This window comes from Mesoplodon densirostris, chromosome 17 (genome assembly GCF_025265405.1).
Source record: "Mesoplodon densirostris isolate mMesDen1 chromosome 17, mMesDen1 primary haplotype, whole genome shotgun sequence".
Classification (NCBI taxonomy): Eukaryota; Metazoa; Chordata; class Mammalia; order Artiodactyla; family Ziphiidae; genus Mesoplodon; species Mesoplodon densirostris.
Window position 1 is genome coordinate 6354877 of NC_082677.1, and position 24351 is coordinate 6379227.

Below are 24351 nucleotides of genomic sequence, written 5' to 3' on the forward strand. Positions count from 1 at the left end.
CCACTGCAATGAGAAGCCCACACACCACAACGAAGAGTAGCCAAGCCGCCGCTCGCCGCAACTAGAGAAAGCCCGCGCGCAGCAACACAGCCAAAAATAAATAAATAAATAAATTTAATTTTTAAATTTTATTTATTTATTTTTTGGGGGGGGTAGGCAGGCCTCTCACTGTTGTGGCCTCTCCCGTTGCAGAGCACAGGCTCCAGACGCACAGGCCCAGCGGCCATGGCTCACGGGCCCAGCCGCTCCACAGCATGTGGGATCCTCCTGGACCGGGGCACGAACCCGTGTCCCCTGCATCGGCAGTCTGACTCTCAACCACTGCGCCACCAGGGAAGCCCAAATTAATTAATTAAAAAAAAAAAGAAATGAATTTAAAGATGTCATAATGAATGTACATCAACTAAACTCTTAGACTAAATCACAGATTTAGATTACCAGACTGGATTCATTTATTGAACAGTCGCACAGTATTTATTAAGTGCACATTGTATGATGTAAAATCTAGCTTTAGACTGTTTTACAAAGTACACACCTAAAATATGAGAATACTAGGGAATTCCCTGGTGGTCCAGTGGTTAGGGCTCCACACTTCCATTGCAGGGATCTTAGTTCCTCAACGGGTTCAATCCCTGGTTGGGGAACTAAGATCCCTCATGACACGTGGCAAAAAAAAAAAAAAAGAAAATCCTAAAAGGTTGAAAATAAAAGGATTGGAATATTTATGCCAAGAAAATACGAAACAAAAAATATATACTGTACTTTTATCTGGCTTCTTTTACTCAGCATGGCTTTTTTGAGATCTATCCACGTGGCAATAGTCCATTCCTTTTTATTGGTGAATAGAATTCCACTGTGTAAATACCACAGTTTATCCATTTACCTATTGAGAGACTTGGGGTTTTTTCCCCAAGGATTTGGCTATTATAAATGAAGCTACTATGCACATTTGTACAAGTCTTGGTATAGCCTTCTGCTTTTCTTCCTCTTGGCAAACAGCTAGGAGTGGAATGCCTGAGTCATATGGTAGCTGTGTGTTTAACTTTTTAAAACTGTTTAAAAGTTTTCCAAACTGTTTTCCAAAGTGGTTTTACCATTTTATATTCCCATCGGTGGTGTCATAGAGATCCAGTTTCTCCACATCCTTGCCAACCCTTGGTATGGTCAGTTTTTTTTAATAGTGTACATTACAGTAGGTACACAGTGGTATCTCGTGGTTTTAATTTGCATTTCCCTAATAACTAATGATGTTATAATGTTGAGCATCTTTTTGTTTATTTGACATCTGTGTATATTCTTTGATAAAATATATATTCCAATCTTTCATCATTTGTTTTTTTTTGGTCTTCTTTTTATTGAATTTTGAGAGTTTTTATATATTCTGGATACAGTTTTTTCAGCTATGTGATTTGCAGTTTTTCTCCACAATTTGTGGCTTGTTTTGCTTTTCTTAACAATGTCTTTTGAAGATTAGATGTTCTTAATTTTCATGAAGTCAAATTCATAATTTTTTTCTTTTATGGACCGTATTGTGAGTGTTATCTAAAAAATCTTTGCATAACCCAAGGTCACAAAGATTCTCTCCTACATTTTATTCTAAAAAGATTTATAGTTGTAGGTTTTATATTTAAGTCTATGATCCATTTAATTTAATTTTTGTATATAGTGTGAGGTATGGCTTGACTCTGTTTTTGCAGAAGTATATACAATTGATTTCTACTCTGACCATTATTATTTGTCTTCTGCTTACACTGGATTTAATTAGTTAATGTCATTAATTTGAAGTCCTTCTGCTTTTCTTTTTTTTAAATTTTTATTTATTTATTTATTTATTTTGCTTTATAACAAATTTAATCAGTTATACATATACATATGTTTCCATATCCCCTCCCTTTTGCGTCTCCCTCCCACCCTCCCTATCCCGCCCCTCCAGGCGGTCACAAAGCACCAAGCTGATCTCCTTGTGCTATGCGGCTGCTTCCCACTAGCTATCTACCTTACGTTTGGTAGTGTATATATGTCCATGCCGCTCTTTCACTTTGTCACAGCTTACCCTTCCCCCTCCCCATATCCTCAAGTCCATTCTCTAGTAGGTCTGTGTCTTTATTCCTGTCTTACCCCTATGTTCTTGACATTTTTTTCTTAAATTCCATATATATGTGTTAGCATACAGTATTTGTCTTTCTCTTTCTGAGTTACTTCACTCTGTATGACAGACTCTAGGTCCATCCACCTCATTACAAATAGCTCAATTTCATTTCTTTTTATGGCTGAGTAATATTCCATTGTATATATGTGCCACATCATCTTTACTCATTCATCCGATGATGGACACTTAAGTTGTTTCCATCTCCGGGCTATTGTAAATAGAGCTGCTATGAACATTTTGGTACATGTCTCTTTTTGAATTATGGTTTTCTCAGGGTATATGCCCAGTAGTGGGATTGCTGGGTCATATGGTAGTTCTATTTGTAGTTTTTTAAGGAACCTCCATACCGTTCTCCATAGTGGCTGTACCAATTCACATTCCCACCAGCAGTGCAAGAGTGTTCCCTTTTTTCCACACCCTCTCCAGCATTTATTGTTTCTAGATTTTTTGATGATGGCCATTCTGACTGGTGTGAGATGATATCTCATTGTAGTTTTGATTTGCATTTCTCTAATGAGTAAAGATGTTGAGCATCCTTTCATGTGTTTGTTGGCAGTCTGTATATCTTCTGTGGAGAAATGTCTATTTAGGTCTTCTGCCCATTTTTGGATTGGGTTGTTTGTTTTTTTATTATTGAGCTGCATGAGCTGCTTATAAATTTTGGAGATTAATCCTTTGTCAGTTGCTTCATTTGCAAATATTTTCTCCCATTCTGAGGGTTGTCTTTTGGTCTTGTTTATGGTTTCCTTTGCTGTGCAAAAGCTTTGAAGTTTCATTAGGTCCCATGTGTTTATTTTTGTCTTTATTTCCATTTCTCTAGGAGGTGGGTCAAAAAGGATCTTGCTGTGATTTATGTCATAGAGTGTTCTGCCTATGTTTTCCTCTAAGAGTTTGATAGTGTCTGGCCTTACATTTAGGTCTTTAATCCATTTTGAGCTTATTTTTGTGTATGGTGTTAGGGAGTGATCTAATCTCATACTTTTACATGTCCCTGTCCAGTTTTCCCAGCACCACTTATTGAAGAGACTGTCCTTTCTCCACTGTACATTCCTGCCTCCTTTATCAAAGATAAGGTGACCATATGTCCGTGGGTTTATCTCTGGGCTTTCTATCCTGTTCCATTGATCTATCTTTCTGTTTTTGTGCCAGTACCATACTGTCTTGATTACTGTAGCTTTGTAGTAGAGTCTGAAGTCAGGGAGCCTGATTCCTCCAGCTCCATTTTTCGTTCTCAAGATTGCTTTGGCTCTTCGGGGTCTTTTGTGTTTCCATACAAATTGTGAAATTTTTTGTTCTAGTTCTGTGAAAAATGGCAGTGGTAGTTTGATAGGGATTGCATTGAATCTGTAGATTGCTTTGGGTAGTAGAGTCATTTTCACAATGTTGATTCTTCCAATCCAAGAACATGATACATCTCTCCATCTATTTGTATCATCTTTAATTTCTTTCATCAGTGTCTTATAATTTTCTGCATACAGGTCTTTTGTCTCCTTAGGTAGGTTTATTCCTAGATATTTTATTCTTTTTGTTGCAATGGTAAATGGGAGTGTTTCCTTGATTTCACTTTCAGATTTTTCATCATTAGTATATAGGAATGCCAGAGATTTCTGTGCATTAATTTTGTATCCTGCAACTTTACCAAATTCATTGATTAGCTCTAGTAGTTTTCTGGTAGCATCTTTAGATTCTCTATGTATAGTATCATGTCATCTGCAAACAGTGACAGCTTTACTTCTTCTTTTCCAATTTGGATTCCTTTTATTTCCTTTTCTTCTCTGATTGCTGTGGCTAAAACTTCCAAAACTATGTTGAATAAGAGTGGTAAGAGTGGGCAACCTTGTCTTGTTCCTGATCTTAGTGGAAATGGTTTCAGTTTTTCACCATTGAGGACGATGCTGGCTGTGGGTTTGTCATATATGGCCTTTATTATGTTGAGGAAAGTTCCCTCTATGCCTACTTTCTGCAGGGTTTTTATCATAAATGGGTGTTGAATTTTGTCGAAAGCTTTCTCTGCATCTATTGAGATGATCATATGGTTTTTCTCCTTCAATTTGTTAATATGGTGTATCACGTTGATTGATTTGCATATATTGAAGAATCCTTGCATTCCTGGAATAAACCCACTTGATCATGGTGTATGATCCTTTTAATGTGCTGTTGGATTCTGTTTGCTAGTATTTTGTTGAGGATTTTTGCATCTATGTTCATCAGTGATATTGGCCTGTAGTTTTCTTTCTTCGTGACATCTTTGTCTGGTTTTGTTATCAGGGTGATGGTGGCCTTGTAGAATGAGTTTGGGTGTGTTCCTCCCTCTGCTATATTTTGGAAGAGTTTGAGAAGGATAGGTGTTAGCTCTTCTCTAAATGATTGATAGAATTCGCCTGTGAAGCCATCTGGTCCTGGGCTTTTGTTTGTTGGAAGATTTTTTTATCACAGTTTCAATTTCAGTGCTTGTGATTGGTCTGTTCATATTTTCTATTTCTTCCTGATTCAGTCTTGGCAGGTTGTGCATTTCTAAGAATTTGTCCATTTCTTCCAGGTTGTCCATTTTATTGGCATAGAGTTGCTTATAGTAATCTCTCATGATCTTTTGTATTTCTGCAGTGTCAGTTGTTACTTCTCCTTTTTCATTTCTAATTCTATTGATTTGAGTCTTCTCCCTTTTTTTCTTGATGAGTCTGGCTAATGGTTTATCAATTATGTTTATCTTCTCAAAGAACCAGCTTTTAGTTTTATTGATCTTTGCTATCGTTTCCTTCATTTCTTTTTCATTTATTTCTGATCTGATCTTTATGATTTCTTTCCTTCTGCTAACTTTGGGATGTTTTTGTTCTTCTGTCTCTAATTGCTTTAGGTGCAAGGTTAGGTTGTTTATTCGAGATGTTTCCTGTTCCTTAAGGTGGGATTGTATTGCTATAAACTTCCCTCTTAGAACTGCTTTTGCTGCATCCCATAGGTTTTGGGTCGTCGTGTCTCCATTGTCATTTGTTTCTAGGTATTTTTTAATTTCCTCTTTGATTTCTTCAGTGATCACTTCGTTATTAAGTAGTGAATTGTTTAGCCTCCATGTGTTTGTATTTTTTACAGCTCTTTTCCTGTAATTGATATCTAGTCTCATAGCATTGTGGTCGGAAAAGATACTTGATACAATTTCAATTTTCTTAAATTTACCAAGGCTTGATTTGTGACCCAAGATATGATCTATCCTGGAGAATGTTCCATGAGCACTTGAGAAAAATGTGTATTCTGTTGTTTTTGGATGGAATGTCCTATAAATATCAATTAAGTCCATCTTGTTTAATGTATCATTTAAAGCTTGTGTTTCCTTATTTATTTTCATTTTGGATGATCTGTCCATTGGTGAAAGTGGGGTGTTAAAGTCCGCTACTATGATTGTGTTACTGTCGATTTCTCCTTTTATGGCTGTTAGTATTTGCCTTATGTATTGAGGTGCTCCTATGTTGGGTGCATAAATATTTACAATTGTTATATCTTCTTCTTGGATCGATCCCTTGATCATTATGTAGTGTCCTTCTTTGTCTCTTCTAGTAGTCTTTATTTTAAAGTCTATTTTGCCTGATACGAGAATTGCTACTCCAGCTTTCTTTTGGTTTCCATTTGCATGGAATATCTTTTTCCATCCCCTTACTTTCAGTCTGTATGTGTCTCTAGGTCTGAAGTGGGTCTCTTGTAGACAGCATATATATGGGTCTTATTTTTGTATCCATTCAGCCAATCCGTGTCTTTTGGTGGGAGCATTTAGTCCATTTACATTTAAGGTAATTATTGATATGTATGTTCCTATTACCATTTTCTTAATTGTTTTGGGTTTGTTATTGTAGGTGTTTACCTTCTGTTGTGTTTCTTGCCTAGAGAAGTTCCTTTAGCATTTGTTGTAAAGCTGGTTTGGTGGTGCTGAACTCTCTCAGCTTTTGCTTGTCTGTAAAGGTTTTAATTTCTCCATCAAATCTGAATGAGATCCTTGCTGGGTAGAGTAATCTTGGTTGCAGGTTTTTCTCCTTCATCACTTTAATTATGTCCTGCCACTCCCTTCTGGCTTGTAGAGTTTCTGCTGAGAGATCAGCTGTTATCCTGATGGGGATTCCCTTGTGTGTTATTTGTTGTTTTTGCCTTGCTGCTTTTAATATGATTTCTTTGTGTTTAATTTTTGACAGTTTGATTAATATGTGTCTTGGTGTATTTCTCCTTGGATTTATTCTGTATGGGACTCTCTGTGCCTCCTGGACTTGATTAACTAATTCCTTTCCCATATTAGGGAAGTTTTCAACTATAATCTCTTCAAATATTTTCTCAGTCCCTTTCTTTTTCTCTTCTTCTTCTGGAACCCCTATAATTCGAATGTTGGTGCGTTTAATGTTGTCCCAGAGGTCTCTGAGACTGTCCTCTGTTCTTTTCATTCTTTTTTCTTTATTTTGCTCTGCATCAGTTATTTCCACTATTTTATCTTCCACCTCACTTATCCGTTCTTCTGCCTCAGTTATTCTGCTATTGATTCCATCTAGAGTATTTTTTATTTCATTTATTGTGTTTTTAATCGATGCTTGATTCATCTTTAGTTCTTCTAGGTCCTTGTTAACTGTTTCTTGCATTCTGTCTATTCTATTTCCAAGATTTTGGATCTTGGAAATAGAATCTTGGATCATCTTTACCATCATTATTCTGAATTCTTTTTCAGGTAGACTGCCTATTACCTCTTCATTTGTTAGGTCTGGTGGGTTTTTATCTTGCTCCTTCTCCTGCTGAGTGTTTTTCTGTCTTCTCATTTTGCTTATGTTACTGTGTTTGGGGTCTCCTTTTTGCAGGCTGCAGGTTCGTAGTTCCCGTTGTTTTTGGTGTCTGTCCCCAGTGGCTAAGGTTGGTTTAGTGGGTTGTGTAGGCTTCCTGGTGGAGGGGACTAGTGCCTGTGTTCTGGTGGATGAGGCTGGATCTTGTCTTTCTGGTGGGCAGGTCCACGTCTGGTGGTGTGTTTTGGGGTGTCTGCGGACTTTTTATGATTTTAGGCCACCTCTCTGCTAATGGGTGGCGTTGTGTTCCTGTCTTGCTTGTTGTTTGGCATAGGGTGTCCAGCGCTGTAGCTTGCTGGTCGTTGAGTGAAGCTGGGTGCTCGTGTTGAGATGGAGATCTCTGGAAGATTTTCGCCGTTTGATATTATGTGGAGCTGGGAGGTCTCTTGTGGACCAGTGTCCTGATGTTGGCTCTCCCACCTCAGTGGCACAGCACTGACTCCTGGCTCCTCAATTTGGGATGATTTGTTGTCTATTCATGTATTCCACAGATGCAGGGTACATCAAGTTGATTGTGGAGCTTTAATCCGCTGCTTCTGAGGCTGCTGGGAGAGGTTTCCCTTTCTCTTCTTTGTTCTCACAGCTCCTGGGTCTCAGCTTTGGATTTGGCCCCGCCTCTGCGTGTAGGTCGCCGGAGGGCATCTGTTCTTCGCTCTGACAGGACAGGGTTAAAGGAGCAGCCTCTTCGGGGACTCTGGCTCACTCAGGCTGGGCGGGAGGGAGGGGCACGGAGTGCGGGGCGAGCCTGCAGCGGCAGAGGCCGGCGTGACGTTGCACCAGCCCGAGGCGCGCCTTGCGTTCTCCCAGGGAAGCCGCCCCTGGATCCCGGGACCCCGGCAGTGGCGGGCTGCACAGGCTCCCAGAAGGGCGGTGTGGACAGTGACCTGCGCTCGCACACAGGCTTCTTGGCGGCGGCAGCAGCAGCCCCAGTGTCCCACGCCCGTCTCTGGGCTCCGCGCTTTCAGCCGCGACTCGCGCCCGTCTCTGGAGCTCCTTTACGCGGCGCTCTTAATCCCCTCTCCTCGCGCACCAGGAAACCAAGAGGGAAGAAAAAGTCTCTTGCCTCTTCGGCCGCTCCAGAGTTTTCCCGGACTCCCTCCCGGCTAGCTGTGGCACATTAGCCCCCTTCCGGCTGAGTTCTCGCCACCAGCCCCAGTCCTCTCTCTGCGCTCTGACCGAAGCCCGAGCCTCAGCTTCCAGCGCCGCCCGCCCCGGCGGGCGAGCAGACAAGCCTCTTGGGCTGGTGAGTGCCGCTCGGCACCACTCCTCTGTGTGGGAATCTCTCCGCTTTGCCGTACCCAGGTATGTGGGCAGTTTCTTGCCTTTTGGGAGGTCTGGGGTCTTCTGCCAACATTCAGTAGGTGTTCTGTAGGAGTTGTTCCACGTGTAGCTGTATTTCTGGTGTATCCGTGGGGAGGAAGGTGATCTCCGCGTCTTACTCTTCCGCCATCTTACCCAGAAGTCCCGGTCGTTGTATACCTTGGTGTCATTTTCTTTGTCGTATTTTATTTTTTTGTGTTTGAATTTTCTTGAGATTCTTTGATCTGTGGGTATGTAGGTTTCATCATATTTGAAAAATTTTGCCCATTATTTCTTCAAAAATTCTCCACCCTAACTGCCTCATCTCCAGGGACTCCAATTATGCATATGTTAGGCCCCTGGTAGTTGCCCCACTCCTGTCCAAACTGATACTCTGTTCATTTCTTTCAGTCTTTTTTCTCTGTGTGTTTAATTTTGGCTAGTTTCTCCTGCTATATGTTTGCTAATCTTTTCCTTTCCCTTTTCTTTTTAAAAAATAACACTTGGGCTTCCCTGGTGGCGCAGTGGTTGAGAATCTTCCTGCCAATTCAGGGGACATGGGTTCGAGCCCTGGTGTGGGAAGGTCCCACATGCCGCAGAGCAACTAGGCGCGTGAGCCACAACTACTGAGCCTGCGCTTCTGGAGCCTGTGCTCCACAACAAGAGAGCCGCGATAGTGAGAGGCCCGCACACCGCGATGAAGAGTGGCCCCCGCTTGCCGCAACTAGAGAACGCCCTCGCACAGAAACGAAGACCCAACACAGCTAAAAATAAATAAATAAATTGTAAAAATAACACCCAATTATTAGTTCTATAGGTCACAGTTCCACAGGTCAGACATCCAGGTGTGGCTTCATTGGGTTCTCTGTTCAGCGTATCGCAAGGTTGAAATCATGTTATCAGCTAGGCTGAGTTCTTGAATAGAGGCTCTGGAGAAAAATCCACTTTCAAGCGCATTCAAGTTGTTGGTAGAACCACTTCATTGTAGTTGTGGGACTGAGGTCTCTGTTTCCTTGCTGTCTGTCTGTAGGGGCACTTTTAGCTCTTAGGGCCCCCTCATTCCTTGCCATGCAGATCCCTCCATCTTCAAAGCAGTAATGGTGTGTTGAATGCTTCTCAGGCCTCAAATCTCTGACTTCCCACTCTGCAACCAGTTGGAGAAAACTCTGCTTTTAACAGGCTCACCTGATTAGGTCAGGCTCACCAAGGATAATCTCCCCCTTTGTATATAATGTTACATAATCATCATATTCACAGATTCCACTCACACTCAAGGGCGTTTTGCAGGTGTCTTAGTCAGCTCAGGGTGCTATAACAAATACCGTACTGGTGGCTTAAACAACAGAAATGTATTTCTCACAGTTCTGGAGCCTGGGAGGCCCAAGATCAAAGTACTGGCTGATTTGGCTACTGGTGAGGACCCTCTTCCTGGTTTGCAGATGGATGCCTTCTTGCTGTGTCATCATGTGGGGGAAAGAGGTCATCTCTCTCGTGTCTCTTCTCTTAAGACCACCAATCCCATTCATGAAGGCTTCACCCTCATGACCTAATTACTTCCCAAAAGCACCACCTCAGAATACCATCACATTGGGGATTAGAGATTTAACATGTGAATTTTGGGAGAACCCAAACATTCAGTTCAAAACAGCAGGATATGTATGCAAGGGAGCAGAAACACTGGAGTCCAGATTACCACAGGGGAATTTCAAGCCAGCTTTGGTGAATAGAAACCTGTGTAATGGATAATGGACAGACCTGGGGGCATAGTATTTCGGTTCCAGCCTCCCCTCCTTGCTTCCTTCATCCCTCTCTGAGGGTGACTCTTCTTTCTTCAGATTACTGGATACCAAAGAAAGTGAACTGGACCAGTGGTGCCTATATCAGGCCTTGAACCTTCTACTGTCATCTGGATGAGGAGTGGCTGGTGAAGCTGAGGTGTGCTCCCCTCCCCTGCTGATCTGTAGATTGGCTGAGGACGGTCACTGTATTTTATGTCATCAGTCCCACCCCCAAAACAAAACAAGCCATAACAACAAAATTCCCCTGACCTGCGTATTTCTGACCCACTTCTCTCCCCACCTTTGCAACCAGGCTTGGGAAAGAGTCTCCCATGATCCCCGTCTTTGTCCCTTTGCTTACAAGGGACTCCTCCCCTCGCTGCCGGCTAGTGCCACACCCCACCCCACCCTGCCCATTCCACTGCCCTGCAAAGGCCACAAGTGACCTCCTGGTTATTAAGTCTAAGTGGACATGTCTGTTCCTTATCATATCTCTGTGGCATTTGGCATGATTGATCACTCCCTTCCTGAAACTTTCCTTCCTTCAACTCTGTGACACCAATTCCTGCTGGCTCTCTTCCTGCATCTGAAAATGCCTACACTGAGTTGCCTTCACTAGAAACTCTTCTTCAAATTCTAAAGGTTGCCATGTTGCTTGGCCCAGAAGAATAGACTGAACCAGGTTCAAATCCTGGCTCATTAGCTCACGTGATAATTGACTTTGGACAAATAACATAACTTCTCTGAGTCTCAGCTGCTTCTTTGGTAAAATAGGAATTATGTCTGTGCTGCAGGTCATGGGGAAGGTGAGTGATAACACATGTAAAGCACCAACATATCAGACCTATTCCCCTTCCATGACTCTAAGCTTCTTGATAACAGAAACCATATTTTAAAGGGACACAGGACATTCTGAGGCAGCTGTTTTGACACTGGCATTTTGATAAAGTGGCAGCAAAACGCCCCCAGTCCCTATGTCTAAATGGGTCTATCAAAACATTCTGATTGAGTTTTTTTGTTAGCTGAACTGTAATTCACATACTGTAAATTTCACCTTTTTAAAATGTACAATTCAGTGGTTTTTAGTATATTCACAAAATTGTGCAGCTGTCGCCACTACTTCCAGAACATTTTCATTTACCCCCAAAAGAAACCCACACCCCCTCAGCAGTCACTCCCCATCCCCTGCTTTCCCCAGCCCCTGACAACCACTAGTCTACTTTATGTTTCAGGGATTTGCCTGTTCTGGACATTTCATATAAGTGGAATCATATAGTATGTGGCCTTTTCTATCAGTTTCTTTCATTTAGCATGTTTTTGAGGTTCATCCATGTCAAAACATGGATCAATATTTCATTCCTGATTTTGTCTAAATAATATTCCATTACATGGATATATCATATTTTGTTTATCCACTCATCAGTTGATGGGCATTTGAGTTGTTTCCAACATTTGGCTACTATGGGTAATGCTGCTATGAAAATCCATGTCATTAATCTTTTCTTATGCAGTGTCTAATCTACTTTTAATCCCATCCAGTGTATTTTTCATCTCAGACATTTGAGGTTTTAATCTCTAGAATTTTTATTTAGGTCTTTTTTTTTTGTCTTCTTTGTTTCTACTTGACATGTTCAGTCATTCCTCCAGCTTCTTGATATATGGCATATAGTTATAATAACTGTTAATCATAGGTGTCATTTCTTGGCGGGCTTCAATTGATTGCATTTCCTCCCAATTATGGGTTGCACATCCCTGCTTATTTGCATGCCTGAGAATTTTTTTAGCTGACAGACATTGTGAATTTTTCCTTTTTGGGTACTGGATTTTTTTTTAATCCTGTAAATATTCTTAAGCTTTGTTCTTGGGTGAAACTATGTGACTTGGAAAGAGTTTGAGCATCTTGGGTCTTTCTCATCAGCCTTGTTACATGGTCCCGACTAGCGATCAGTCTAAGGCTGATTTTATCACAGCACCAGGGCATGACCCTCCCAGGTGTTCAGATGCCCCAGGAAGTGCGAGGTTTTCCACTCTACCAGTGGGAACAAGAGCTAATCCTGGCCTCCTGTGAGCTCTTGGGAGTGTTCCCTCTAATCCTGCTTGGAATGCTTTCCTTGGCCTTGGACACTGTCCTCACAGGCTGCACTGATCAGACTTGTCCAGATACTCGAGGGGTCCCTCTGTGTGTCTCTGTCCTCTTGACTACTCTGACCTGTAACCTCTGACCTCTGAACTTCCCGAGCCCCCAGCTCCACCTTCCCAACTTGGGGAAGCCACCAGGCTCCCCGTGGGTTTCCTGACTCTCTGTGCCATGGCCTGGAAGTCCACCCAGGCCATAGGGTCAGGTGACTGTAGGGATTGTGGGGGGCACCTCATTTGTTTTCTGGCTCTGGAGATCACTGTGCTTCATTTCCTAATATTTAATGTCTTGAAATCCACTGACTTATATATTTTGGTCAGGTGTTTTGGGTAGTTTCAGATGAGAAGGGAAATCCTATCCTTACTTCATCTTGGCCAGAAGTAGCTATAATTTTTAATATAAAAATTAAGCAATTGCTATAACACTATTAAACCATGATTTTTTACCCTCAAAGAAAGGGGACAATCCGATTTATCTTCATAAATATCACTTGTACTTCTGGTAAATAATAAGAAATTTCCTGAAGATGGGAATATTTTACGTCAATTTTTGTCTAGAGCGTGGATTATAGTAACAGATTTTTCATAGTTGGCTTTGGAAACTCTGGTTGTAACATCCTTTCTTTTTCCCTCTCTCTTTTTCTATACATCAAAATAGAAAAGTCTGCTTTTTCGTTGGAGTGGGAAAGGTAAACCTCTTCTTTCTAGGGTACTTACTATACGGCTGGGCACTGCCCAATTTAGTAATCCCTGCCCTCACCCCTGCTCGGAACTGGCTGGAAGGAAATTCCCTACGCTGATGCCATGTGCTCTTCACCTTTCCCCACCACTAACCAAGTCCAGGCAAACAAGTGCCAGTGCTAAGTAGAAGGTAGTGTGCTGCTGGCAAACTTTTCTGAAATAAATGTAGATCAGTTTAAGAAAAATAAAGCCTGTCCAGGACCACAAAGAATTTGGCCTGGGGTGCTCCCTGGGGTGTCACGCTGGTGCTAGCCTGCAAGAAACAGACTCCCTCTCTGTTACGATGTGGACCAAACTCATGAAGTGCTTTTCCTTAAGCTGGAGGGCTATCAAAGTTGTGTCCTTTCATTCTTTTCTTTCTTGTTTATAAGTGTTAAGATCATGGGGCTTCTCTGAGATTATAAATATGCAGGTCCCAATGCTGCACTGTTTGCTTGTTATAATGTCAGTTAAGCTTCCAGCTTTAAAATTAAACCAGGCTTTTCCATCCATTAGAATCCCCTGGATAGTGACCAGATGACTGCAGATGAATTTTTAATGTTCTCTTTCCATTTTGAAGGCTTGTGTTCATGCTGGCGCTCAGCCTTTGCACGCAAACGGTTTGCATTCACCTTTGTAAGAATATAAGGTTACTAGCTCTTTCCTCTGGGTTGTCAGCTGTCACTGGGACCATCATAGATTCTCTCTGCCCCTAATCAGAGTAATGCAACCAGTAGGATGTGATTGGGGCAAGACTGAGATAATGGGAGAATGTTCTAGATTTAGGGTATGCCCCCAAACCCGTGAGATCTGTCAGAGATGTTGCAGAGTGGATCAGCAGTGCGCTTGAGTGGTGAGAGCCCCGGCGAGGAATCAGAGCACCAGAAACCCAGACACAGCCGGGCCCCTCCTGACACTTGCTTGCTTACCGGCAAGGGCAGGACCTCATTTCCTTTGCATATCCACTGCTCCGTGCATGTGTCATTCACAAAGTCGTCAGATATTTTGGTCCCCACAAAACACATGACATGAAGTGCACATGTGAAATCGTCTCTGTCTGAAGGTCACCGCAAGACACTGGTCTAGGTATTTCTGTTCATATATTTCACATCGAACACTTGCATTGGGGATTAGCCTCATTAACAGTTGGGAAGTTTACAATGGTCAGAGAGTAAAAAACTAGTACTTTTACTTTTTGATTTAACGACTCCCAAACCATCACTAAGCCCCATTTTGAAGGTCTGTGTTCGTTTTGTTTTTTGTTGTTTTGTTTGTTTTTTGAATTTTATTTATTGTTTTATAAAATAGGTTCTTATTAGTTATCTATTTTATACATATTAGTGTGTATATGTCAATCCCAATCTTCCAATTCATCCCACCAGCCCACCCCTCACTTCCCCCCTTGGTGTCCATACGTCTGTTCTCTACATCTGTGTCTCTATTTCTGCCTTGCAAACCGGTTCATCTGTACCATTTTTCTAGATTCCAAATATATGTGTTAATATTCGATATTTGTTTTTCTCTTTCTGACTTACTTCACTTTGTATGACAGTCTCTAGGTCCATCCACGTCTCTACAAATGACCCAATTTCGTTCCTTTTTATGGCTGAGTAATATGCCATTGTATATATGTACCACATCTTCTTTATCCATTCGTCTGTCTATGAGCATCTAGGTTGCTTCCATGACCTGGCTACTGTAAATAGTGCTGCAGTGAACATTGAGGTGCACGTGTCTTTTTGAATTATGGTTTTCTCTGGGTATATGCCCAGTAGTGGGATTGCTGGCTCATATGGTAATTCTATTTCTAGTTTTTTAAGGAACCTCCATACTGTTCTCCATAGTGGCTGTATCAATTTACATTCCCACCAACAGGGCAAGAATGTTCCCTTTTCTCCACACCCTCTCCAGCATTTGTTGTTTGTAGATTTTCTGATGATGCACATTCTAACTGGTGTGAGGTGATACCTCATTGTAGTTTTGACTTGCATTTCTCTAATAACTAGTGATGTTGAGCAGCTTTTCATGTGCCTCTTGGCCATCTGTATGTCTTCTTTGGCAAAATGTCTGTTTAGGTCTTCTGCCCATTTTTGGATTGGGTTGTTTGTTTTTTAAATATTGAGCTGCATGAGTTGTTTATATATTTTGGAGATTGATCCTTTGTCCATTGATTCATTTGCAAATATTTTCTCCCATTCTGAGGGTTGTTTTTTCATCTTGTTTATAGTTTCCTTTGCTGTGCAAAAGCTTTTAAGTTTCACTAGGTCCCATTTGTTTATTTTTGGGTTTTTTTCCATTACTCTAGGAGGTGGGTCAAAAAAGAGATTGCTGTGACTTATTTCAAACAGTGTTCTTCCTACGTTTTCCTCTAAGAGTTTTATAGTGTCTGGTGTTACATTTAGGTCTTTAATCCATTTTGAGTTTATATTTGTGTTTGGTGTTAGGGAGTGTTCTAATTTCATTCTTTTACATGTAGCTGTCTAGTTTTCCCAGCACCACTTATTGAAGAGGCTGTCTTTTCTCCATTGTATATCCTTGCCTCCTTTGTCATAGATTAGGTGACCATAGATTAGGTGTGGGTTTATCTCTGGGCTTTCTATCCTGTTCCATTGATCTATATTTCTGTTTTTGTGCCAGTACCATACTGTCTTGATTACTGTAGCTTTGTAGTATAGTCTGAAGTATAGGAGTCTGATTCCTCCAGCTCCGTTTCTTTCCCTCAAGACTGCTTTGGCTATTCAGGGCCTTTTGTGTCTCCATACAAATTTTAAGATTTTTTGTTCTAGTTTTATAAAAATGCCATTGGTAATTTGATAGGGATTGCATTGAATATGTAGATTGCTTTGGGTAGTATAGTCATTTTTGCAATATTGATTTTTCCAATCCAAGAACATGGTATATCTCTCCATCTGTTTGTGTCATCTTTGATTCCTTTCATTAGTGTCTTATAGTTTTCTGAGTACAGGTCTTTTATCTCCTTAGGTAGGTTTATTCCTAGGTATGTTATTCTTTTTGTTGCAATGGTGAATGGGATTGTTTCCTTAATTTCTCTTTCTGATCTTTCATTGTTAGTGTATAGGAATGCAAGAGATTTCTGTGAATTAATTTTGTATCCTGCAACTTTACCAAATTCATTGATTAGCTCTAGTAGTTTTCTGCTGGCATCTTTAGGATTATCTATGTATAGTATCATGTCATCTGCAAACAGTGACAGTTTTACTTTTTCTTTTCCAATTTGTATTCCTTTTATTTCTCTAGTTCTAGAGAAGAACTTCCAAAACTAGAACTTCCAAAACTATGTCGAGTAATAGTGGCGAGAGTGGACATTCTTGTCTTGTTCCTATCTTAGAGTGCTTTAAGTTTTTCACCATTGAGAATGATGTTTGCTGTGGGTTTGTCGTTCGTATATGGCCTTTATTATGTTGAGGTAGTTTCCCTCTATGTCCACTTTCTGGAGAGTTTTTATCATAAATGGGTGTTGAATTTTGTCAAAAGCTTTTTCTGCATCTATTGAGATGATCATATGGTTTTTATCCTTCAATTTGTTAATATGGTGTATCACATTCATTGATTTGCATGTATTGAAGAATCCTTGCATCCCTGGGATAAATCCCACTTGATCATGGTGTATGATCCTTTTAATGTGTTGTTGGATTCTGTTTGCTAGTATTTTGTTGAGGATTTTTGCATCTATATTCATCAGTGATATTTGTAACTTTATTTTTTTTATAGTATCTGTTTCTGGTTTTGAAATCAGGGTGGTGGTGATCTCGTAGAATGAGTTTGGGAGCTTTCCTTCCTCTGCAATTTTTTGGAAGAGTTTGAGAAGAATGGGTGTTAGCTGTTCTCTAAATGTTTGATAGAATTCACTTGTGAAGCCATCTGGCCCTGGACTTCTGTTTTTTGGAAGATGTAAAATCACAGATTACTTGTGATTGCTTTGTTCATATTTTCTATTTCTTCCTGGTTCAGTCTTGGAAGGTTATACCTTTCTAAGAATTTGTCCATTTCTTCCAGGTTGTCCATTTTATTGGCATAGAGTTGCTTGTAGTAGTCTCTTATGATGCTTTGTATTTCTGTGGTGTCCATTGTAACTTCTTCTTTTTCATTTCTAATTTTATTGATTTGAGTCCTCTCCCTCTTTTTCTTGATGAATTTGGCAAAAGGTTTATCAGTCTTCTCAAAGAACCAGCTTTTAGTTTTATTGATCTTTGCTATTGTTTTCTTTGTTTCTATTTCATTTATTTCTGCTCTGATCTTTATGATTTCTTTCCTTCTACTAACTTGGGGTTTTGTTTGCTCTTTTTTCTCTACTTCATTTAGATGTAAGGTTAGATTGTTTATTTGAGATTTTTCTTGTTTCTTGAGGTAGGATTGTATTGCTATAAACTTCCCTCTTAGAACTGCTTTTGCTGCATCCCATAAGTTTTGGATCATCATGTTTTCATTGTCATTTGTCTCTAGGTAATTTTTGATTTCCTCTTTGATTTCTTCAGTGATCTCTTGGTTATTTAGTAACGTATTGTTTAGCCTTCACGTGTTTGTGTTTTTTATGTTTTTTCCCCCTGTAATTCATTTCTAATCTCATAGCGTTGTGGTCAGAAAAGATACTTGATATGATTTCAGTTTTCTTAAATTTACCAAAGCTTGATTTGTGACCCAAGATGTGATCTATCCTGGAGAACGTTCCATGTGCACTTGAGAGGAAAGTGTAATCAGCTGTTTTCGGATGGAATGTCCTATAAATATCAATTAAATCTATTTGGTCTATTGTGTCATTAAAGCTAGTGTTTCCTTATTAATTTTCTGTCTGGATGATCTGTCCATTGGTGTAAGTGAGGTGTTAAAGTACCCCACTATTATTGTCTTACTGTCAATTTCTTCTTTTATCGCTGTTAGCATTTGCCTTATTTATTGAGGTGCTCCTATGTTGGGTGCATATATATTTATAATTGTTATATCTTCTTCTTGGATTGATCCCTTGATCATTATGTAGTGTCCTTCCTTGTCTCTTGTAACATTCTTTATTTTAAAGTCGATCTTATCTGATATGAGTATTGCTACTACAGGTTTCTTTTGGTTTCCATTTGCATGGAATATCTTTTTCCATCCCCTCACTTTCAATCTGTATGTGTCCCTAGGTTTGAAGTCAGTCTCTTGTAGACAGCATATATATGGGTCTTGTTTTTGTATCCATTCAGCGAGCCTGTGTTTTCTGGTTGGAGCATTTAATCCATTCACATTTAAGGTGATTATCGATATGTATGTTCCTATTACCATTTTCTTAATTGTTTTGTGTTTGTTTTTGTAGGTCCTTTTCTTGTCTTGTGTTTCCCACTTAGAGAAGTTCCTTTAGCATTTGTTGTAGAGCTGGTGTGGTGGTGCTGAATTTTCTTAGCTTTTGCTTGTCTGTAAAGCTTTTGATTTTTCTGTCGAATCTGAATGAGATCCTTGCTGGGTAGAGTTATCTTGGTTGTAGGTTCTTCCCTTACAGAGCTTTAAATATATCGTGCCGCTCCCTTCTGTCTTGAGTTTCTGCTGAGAAATCAGCTGTTAACCGTATTGGAGTTCCCTTGTATGTTATTTTTCATTTTTCCCTTGTTGCTTTTAATAATTTTTCTTTGTCTTTAGCTTTTGTCAGTTTGATTACTGTGTGTCTCGGTGTGTTTCTGCTTGGGTTTATCCTGCCTGGGACTCTCTGCACTTCTGGACTTAGGTGGCTATTTCCTTTCCTATGTTAGGGAAGTTTTTGACTATAATCTCTTCAGATATTTTCTTGGGTCCTTTCTCTCTCTTCTCCTTCTGGGACCCCTATAATGCAAATGTTGGTGTGTTTAATGTTGTCCCAGAGGTCTCTTAGGCTGTCTTTTCTCTTAGGCTGTCTTTTCTCCTAGGCTGTCATTTCTTTTCATTTTTTTCCTTTATTCTGTTCTGTGGCAGTGAATTCCATCATTCTGTCTTCCGAGTCACTTATCCATTCTTCTGCCTTAGTTATCCTGCTATTGATTCCTTCTAGTGTGTTTTTCATTTCCGTTATTGTATTGTTCATCTCTGTCTGTTTGTTCTTTAATTCTTCTAGGTGTTTGTTCTTTAATTCTTCTAGGTCTTTTTTAAACATTTCTTGCATCTTCTCAATCTTTGCCTCCATTCTTTTTCCGAGGTCCTGGGTCATATTCACTATCACAATTCTGAATTCTTTTTCTGGAAGGTTGCGTATCTCTACTTCATTTAGTTGTTTTTCTGGAGTTTTATCTTGTTTCTTCATCTGGTACATAGTCCTCTGCCTTTTCATTTTGTCTATCTTTCTGTGAATGTGGTTTTCATTCCACAGGCTGCAGGATTGTAGTTCTTCTTGCTTCTGCTATCTGCCCTCTGGTGGATGAGACTATCTCAGTTTCCTAGTTTAACTGGATGGAAATCAGAATATTCTAGGTGACCAGAGTTTTGATTTTTTTTTTGGAAAGAGACTAAACACACGTAACTTGACTCTGCCTGGCTGCAGACAGAGGTCAGTGGCATGTCTGCCTGCTCTGAACCTTTGACCTCCCCAGAAGCAATATAAATACTACAAAGAACAGGGAAGGAGGTAATAAAATCTTCCAGCACATGGAAATGTCCTCAGGGGATGTGGCATGGCCCTCATTTGAAGCGTGTATGGTGGCTTTTCCAGAGAAGTTTGGGTGTAAGAGGTCAGAAGTGGGTCACCATCATCACAGTCATTCCAGTGCCGACCCATGTGCTCTATGAGCTGCCGGTGATCACTGGCTCAGAACTTTTCTGTCCCGTGTTCCCATTTACCCTTTACTTCCTAAGCAGGTTTGTATTTAAACTTCATCATGTGCTGGCCTTTAAGAAAAGACAGCAGAAGGAAGCAAAATCCTTTTTAATTTTTAATGAACCAGGTGAAGCTGGCTGTGTGTCATTCATCATCTTTCAACATAAGCTCAGTGTCCCCAGGACAGTGGGTGAGGCTGTGAGGCCATCCTTCCATACCGTCCTGGGGATGGTCTGACATATGGGTGGACAGGATAGTGAGTGACAGAACGATACTTCAGGGAATAACTGTAGACATATTTAACAAAATCCACAGCACAAGAAAAGAATGCTGTTTTTAGTGAGGCTCAGAGCTATGCTAATGACAGTCAGATGATTATTAGTCATAGGCAAAGTTATATTTGATATATTGGGTTGGCCAAAAAGTTCTTTTGGGTTTTTCTGTAACATGTTACAGAAAAATCCAAATGAACTTTTTGGCCAACCCAATATTTAAAAAGATGGCAGTACCCTTTTCAACTAAAAGCGATAAGAGAACTTCACATGCAGCCTTGTTTCTCCACATTTCCTTCCAATAGTCTTAGCCCTGAGGCCTGAGCATTGGTCTGTGCTGTGAAGTGCAGCCAACCTGGAGTCCCATGCAAGGACTGGTTTCATCAGGTGGTTTGGTGTCACAGTATGGCTAAACATTGGCTTGATATATTCATACCAAAAGCTGATGTTTGCAGGGGAGCCAATGTCCTGGCTCAGAACATCAGTTTGGTGGCCCCAGGAGTAGAAATGTAGACTGAGTATACCAGTGTTCAGTAGAACCCTCGAATATTGAGTGTGTGAATAAAACCAGTTTATTAACAACACCAATATCAAAGTAAACACCAAGAATAGGATTTCACCAAATCCTTTCATATCGGCTGTTTACAATATAGTTGCTAACCTAAAAATAATGATGATGATGGTAATAATAATAATAACAGAGGATAAATCTGACAGCCAAAAACACAGGACAACATGAACATTTACAATATCCACAAGTTCAGAGGTAACTCTATATGCTATAGATTGCAATTAGCTTTAATTGACTGATCTGGAAGTATGTTTTATTATTTCTTTTTCTAAAAGAAGTGCCTTCTAGGGCTTCCCTGGTGGCGCAGTGGTTGAGAGTCTGCCTGCCGATGCAGGGGACACAGGTTCGTGCCACGGTCCGGGAAGATCTCACATGCCGAGGAGCGGCTGGGCCCGTGGGCCATGGCTGCTGAGCCTGAGCGTCCGGAGCCTGTGCTCCACAACGGGAGAGGCCACAATAGTGAGAGGCCCGTGTAACGGGAAAAAAAAAAAAAAAAAAAAAGAAGTGCCTTCTATTGTAATGGCGTCAGGCACCCGGTACCTCAACACATTAAAAAACACTGGAGTGTTTTATAAAATCACCAGCCGCAGCAATAAAATGGCAAACAGTAATCCTGAAGAAAATCTGCCTTGGGTCTTAGACTGTGTCTTAGAATTTAATGCAGGCAGTAAAAGTTCTCACATTTTGTCAGTAGTTATTTTTCTTTTGTTTTCAGTATTGAGAATGTTGGGATTAAGTATATATTAAGATTGATTTGCCTTCTGGAATATTGTATACTCTTATGCCGTAAAGACAGTTTTAAAGAAGCAATAATTTCACATTCTACTATTCCATTAAGCCATACTAGTTGAAGATATGTCATATGTGAGGTTGCATTTCAGTCTCTGATGATTTCCTCTTTTTTATAATTAATTAATTAATTAATTAATTAATTTTTGGCTGCGTTGGGTCCACGTTGCTATGCGCGAGCTTTCTCTAGTTGCAGTGAGCAGGGCTACTCCTTGTTGTGGTGCATGGGCTTCTCATTGTGGTGGCTTCTCTTGTTGCGGAGCATGGGCTCTAGGCATATGGGCTTCAGCAGCTGCAGCATGCAGGCTTCAGTAGTTGTGGCTCATGGGCTGTAGAGCGCAGGCCCAGTAGTTGTGGCTCACGGGTTTAGTTGCTCCGCAGCATGTGGGATCTTCCCGGACCAGGACTCAAACCCCTGTCCCCTGCATTGGCAGGCGGACTCCTAACCACTGTGCCACCAGGGAAGCCCTCTGATGATTTCTTAAAAGGAGGAGGATTTGATTAAAATTAGCATGGTTACCATTAAATTAACAATCAGAAGTATTTAGATCAATTAACAATCTTTTCCCCTTAAAAGATGCAGCCATTGTGTGTTCTCAGGCCCATGACTCTGCTGCAACTCAAGGTATCAGGTACTGAAGAGGCCACTGCTTTCTGATTTGTTCTATATGTTACTCCCTGATATTTTGGAGGCAGTGCGGGGAGATGAAAGAACGGTGGAAGCATTAGCGTTTATTCATGATCGTGTGGTCAGTGTCCCTGTCGTGTCCTCTCGGACGTGATCTGTTGGAGCCAAGGAAAGACTGTTCTTGGGAACATAAGTCCACTGGCCACCGCAGGGGCTCTCTGGGGATGTCAGGTCTGTCTGAGCCTCATGCTAGAAGGACAGCCGATCCGAGGAAGACTCTTGCTTACCCGAGGGTCTGGGACCGTGATGCAGCGCTTGTCTCTGAGCTCTTTCCTGGGCCTTTACGCCTTAATGCTTCAGCCTCATAATCTCCTTAAAGCCTCCCCAACCCCAGGCGGAATTCCTGGTTCTTTGCTCTGTGCAACCTCCTCAACACACACCCCTAACATTGGCCCGGCAGGAGCCAGATCTCAGAGGCTTTGTGGGCCATGTAAGGAACAAGCACTTTCTTCTTACTGCAGCGGAACGTAAGGAGTGGAGGGAGGGGTCCACACAGGCGGGGGGCTCTTTTCTGTTTATAAAGGTCATTCTGGCTGCTGTGCAGTGAGAGATGAGAAAAAGCAGGGCTCCCATTAGAAGGTGAGAGGTTATGGTGGCTGGGACTGGACCTTCAGCCATGGAGGTGGTGTGAATGCTCACGTGGAGGGCATGGGTGCTGTAGGAATTGAAAGCCAGAAATCCCTGCAGCAGAGCTCATCAGACACGTGGCTTGAACCTGACATTAAAGAAAGGGTTGAAGAGAGGGCAGGGCGTGTAGGCATTACTCCCCGACGCCCAGTGAAAGAGTTGCTAGGGGTTAACTCTGACTTCGACCTGGATTGACTGATTGATTTCCCATTAGACATTTTCAAAGAGGAATCCCCTTGAAGAAAACAAAAACAAAAACAAAAAGCACAACTGCTCCAGTCTCTCTAAGCAGACCTAGAAGACATGCAGGCAGCTAGAAGGAACTGGGCCATTTTGTCTGTTACTCTTTTTTCCAAGCATGAAACCTTGCACTTCAGACCACATCAACAGAGCCATATTTAAAGTCCCTGTTTTTAATTTTTAACACCTAAAATGACAAACGATGGGCAGTTCCTTCTCAGCTACTTAATGGAATCCTTCCGTCATAAGGAGCAGTTGTCACATTCGGGCTGAATGTTTTCTCACAGGTGACCGTTTTTCTTTCTAGGACACCCCAAGCAGAGGCCCACGGCCCCCCGCAATGGGGCCTCCCCCAAGCCGGACCCGCAGGTCCGAGAGGCCGAGCGGCAGCTGGTGCAGCGGCTGAAGGAGCGGTACGAGCAGCAGGCACGGCAGCTGGGCCTCGTGCAGGCGGAGCTGAGGAAGGCCGTCCGGGGCTTCGAGGCGCTCGCCGTGTCCACTCAGCTTTTCTTCAGGAAGGTGAGTCCACACGTGGTGAATGTGGAAGGGCTTTCGGTTTGCGGGGAGGATGGCGGTGGTGATGGCTGTTGTGTGTGTGTGTTTCAGTTCGAGTTTGGGGTTAGAGACCAGTTCGATTTTCAGGTCATACAGCATCTCCGCCAGCATCGCGTAATGTTTTGGGTGCCAGGTTTAGACTTGAGCGTGGAAGACATTAGTCTGGGAAGAAGGATTCATAACCTGGACTGCAAAAGGGAAAATGGTGTAAAAAAGAAGGGAAAGGGTATAAGTGAACGTTTTGAAGGTGAGGTCTTGGAAGAGAATGGAGCATGTGATTGTTTGCATTTTAGACCCGAGACGGCCAGGGTCTGAAGTGTCTACACCTTTCAGTACAGAGGGAGCCAGGGCCACAGAGCGGTGCCACTTTGGCTGTTGAGGGGACCTGGAAGGTGCCGGGCTGGGGCCTCTCCTTGGGGCCACGCTCACAATGCGCGTGGGACAGCATGGGGTAGGGGCGTCCTCCCTGCGCCCTCGGTTCTTCTGACAATGCAGAGAGGCTTGGTTTCCTCAGCCTGAGTGTCCAGAGGCTCCTGGGCCATCCGGACTCCGAGTCTGTTACCAGCCATGGTGTAGTTTGGCTTTCCTGCCTTTAAATGTGAAAGGGCGGTGATGGGAGCGCGGGTCTGTCTGACTTTGTGCGTTCGTGCTCCACCCTGAGGTGGCCAAGGCCTGTTTGGGGGAGAACTTGAACATTTACCTTCGAGGTTTACATTATGAGTTAGCACATCAATAACCCATAAGGCATTAGCTTCATGTATGGACCTTCCGGTACCTGTAAATGAAAATAAAAACGCTATATAAATGCCCCCCCCCAACTAAGAAAATGAACTAACTAAATTTCTAAGTAATTTAAAGAAGAAAATCAGGAGAATATTAACGAGCACCATGTCCACTGGTCTTCTTTCTTTTCTGTGCCGGGAAGTGTGGAGGGCTCTCCGACCTTT

General features: G+C 41.7%; 1 protein-coding gene across 3 annotated transcripts in view; it reads left to right on the forward strand.

Annotated features, from left to right (window-relative positions):
• The window catches only part of MTUS2 (microtubule associated scaffold protein 2), a 323316-nt gene that overhangs the window by 196447 nt on the left and 102518 nt on the right, over positions 1-24351 (forward strand). For all 3 annotated transcript variants that reach the window (XM_060080136.1, XM_060080134.1, XM_060080135.1), the window contains one exon: positions 23157-23368. In XM_060080136.1, coding sequence (XP_059936119.1) covers positions 23157-23368 — 212 coding nt within the window. The remainder of the gene's footprint in view (positions 1-23156; positions 23369-24351) is intronic.